Source organism: Nomascus leucogenys, chromosome 16 (genome assembly GCF_006542625.1).
Source record: "Nomascus leucogenys isolate Asia chromosome 16, Asia_NLE_v1, whole genome shotgun sequence".
NCBI lineage: Eukaryota > Metazoa > Chordata > Mammalia > Primates > Hylobatidae > Nomascus > Nomascus leucogenys.
The window spans coordinates 95,709,068-95,711,371 of record NC_044396.1 but is presented as its reverse complement, the minus strand read 5'-3'; the positions used below and the strand labels follow the sequence as shown (position 1 = coordinate 95,711,371).

General features: G+C 67.8%; 1 protein-coding gene across 1 annotated transcript; it reads left to right on the top strand.

Moving 5' to 3' along the window:
• Positions 1 to 408: 408 nt before the first annotated feature.
• On the top strand, positions 409 to 1,824 carry CCDC166 (coiled-coil domain containing 166). Its single transcript, XM_003280770.4, has 2 exons — positions 409 to 852; positions 949 to 1,824. Exons 1-2 carry the CDS (start codon positions 409 to 411, stop codon positions 1,822 to 1,824), a joined length of 1,320 nt encoding a protein of 439 aa, XP_003280818.1.
• The last annotated feature ends 480 nt before the right edge of the window (positions 1,825 to 2,304 follow it).

The following is a 2,304-nucleotide window of genomic DNA, read 5'->3' as shown; positions in this document are numbered from 1 at the left end:
TCTCTGGGGGCGCATTCACAAGCAGTCACGGGCGACTTCGGATGAGCGAGTTGTGCGGAATGAAGGAGTCGGCCATATCGCCGGAGTAACGGGGTGGGGGTGGGAGAGGACGACTAAGTTCTGTCTCCATAGAGACCGTGCCCGCCGAGCAGCAACATTACTAATGCTCGGCGCACCCAGACGGACAGCAAAGGTCCAGCGGGAGCCCACGAGTGAAGGTTGGCAAAGCTGCCCTGATCCCCGACCCAAAGCCCCGATCTGCCTCCCCAAAAGCCTCGTGACCCTGAGACGCGTTCCACCTCTGGGCCTGGGGCCTAGAATATTTAGGCCAGGGAAGAGGAAGGGCTAAACTGGGGAAGGGGCCGGGATCGCTGCCCTCACCAGTCCTGGTGGTCCAGGCACCAACCCATGGCGCCCAAGAAAAAGCGCGGCCCGAGCGCAGGGAACCAGCCAGGTGGTGAGGCGGCCGCGGGTGCCGAGCAGCCGCTATCGGAGCGCGCGCAGTACCTGCAACGCGAACACGCGCTGCTCTCGGAGCAGCTGGACACCTGCGAGGAGCGCGTTGACCAGGTGCTGCGGGAGAACACCTTCCTGGACCGCGAGGCGCTGCGCCTGCGCGAGGAGAACCGGCTCTACGCCAGCTACGTGCGCGCGCGCGCCCAGCGCTGCGCCAACGCCATCGTCCGGCTGGACGAGCAGAACCGCGTGGACCTAGCGCAGATCCACTGGCAGCGGGCGGAACTGGCCTCGCTCTACCACGGGCGCGAGGACGGGGTGCGCGCGCAGCTGCTGGAAATGGAGGCGCGCGCGGCGCAGATGGCACGGCAGGTGCAGGAGCTGCAGCCCTACAAGGCCAGTGCGCCCGCCCGCGGCCGGGGTGAGGCGGGGCGGGGCTGGCGGCCGGGCCGGAGGCGGGGTGGGAGTGAGCTGATAGCGCCCCCGCCGCAGGTGCTGCAGCTGGAGCAGCTGGCCCGGATCCGGGCGCTGGAGCGCGAGCTGCTGCATATGCGCGTGGAGCACACGCAGCTGCTCCACCGCGTGAAGCGGCGCTTCCTGGAGGACAAGGCGGCCTTCGAGCGCGAGGCGCGTCAGCGTGTGCAGTCCTTGGCGCGGCGCGCGGAGCGGGAGGCGGCGCGCGCGCTTGTGGCGCACACGCAGGCCATCAAAGCGGACAACGGGCGCCTGCGGCAGGAGCTGCTGCTGCTGCTCCGCCAGACCCAGCTGCTGCACCACACGCGGCGCCAGCTGCTGGAACAGCGCGAGCAGCTGCACCGCGAGCACGAGGATACGCGGGACCTGGCGCGTGTGCACAGCTGGCTGCGCAGGGGCCCCGGAGCCCCGCCGCTCTGGCAGCCGCCAGCTTTCTCCCAGCCCACCTCGCGCCCTGGGTCATTAGCCGCCCCCATAGGCTCGTCGCGCGCGGCCTCCCAGACCCCGTCCGTGGTACCGTCGCGCGCGGCCTCCCGGGCCTCTTCCGTGGTCCCGTCGCGCGAGGCTTCCCGGGTCCCCTCGTTGGTGCTGTCGAGCATGGACTCCAGGGTCCCATCGCTGGCCACTTCAAAGGTGGGATCCCGGATCCCATCCCTGACCGCATCGCACGCAGGCTCCCGGGCCCTGTCGCTGGCGCAGTCACTCGAGGGCTCGCAGATCTCTTCGGGGTCCTCATTGAGGGTGTCCTCACAGGACACTCTCCGCTCTACGAAGTCTGGCCCCAAGCTTCGCTCTGGCCTGTCCCGGGATCGGGATCCGGCCCTTCTCCCCCCACAGTCGGAGGAGAGCGTGAACGCTGAAGCTGCGGCAGAAGCCTCCCCGGGGAGAGCCTGAACCTGCAGAGAGGGAGGCCCGGGAGGCCCTGGTGTGGGCGAGTCAGGCGCGCAGGACGCTTGCGGGGATAATGCAATGGTTAATAAAGGCGTGGCCCCCAGGCGGCTCTGACACCCTGGGGTGCATGCTCTAGCATTTCCGGCGGGGCACTCATTCGTGCGTCCAATTTCCAAGCTGCAAGAGAGCTCAGCTCCTGCTTTCCCTGAATGCCCTCTGGGACCCCGCGTCCCTGCCCTCAGCGGAGCCCCACCGCGAGCCGGCAGGCTCAGAGCAAGCCCGGGCACTGGCGGGCGCGGACGGGCGACGAAGCAGCAGCTGGCAGCTGGGCCGCCACGGGGAGGCCCGGTGGGGAGAGCGTAGGTTTTGTTCTCCGCGCCAAGGTGATGTCTTATGTTCAACCTACTGGGAGTTTTTCAGTGATTTTAAAACTTTGATGTACTTTCCAACTTAGAGAAAGTTGCAAGAATAGCACAGGGACCG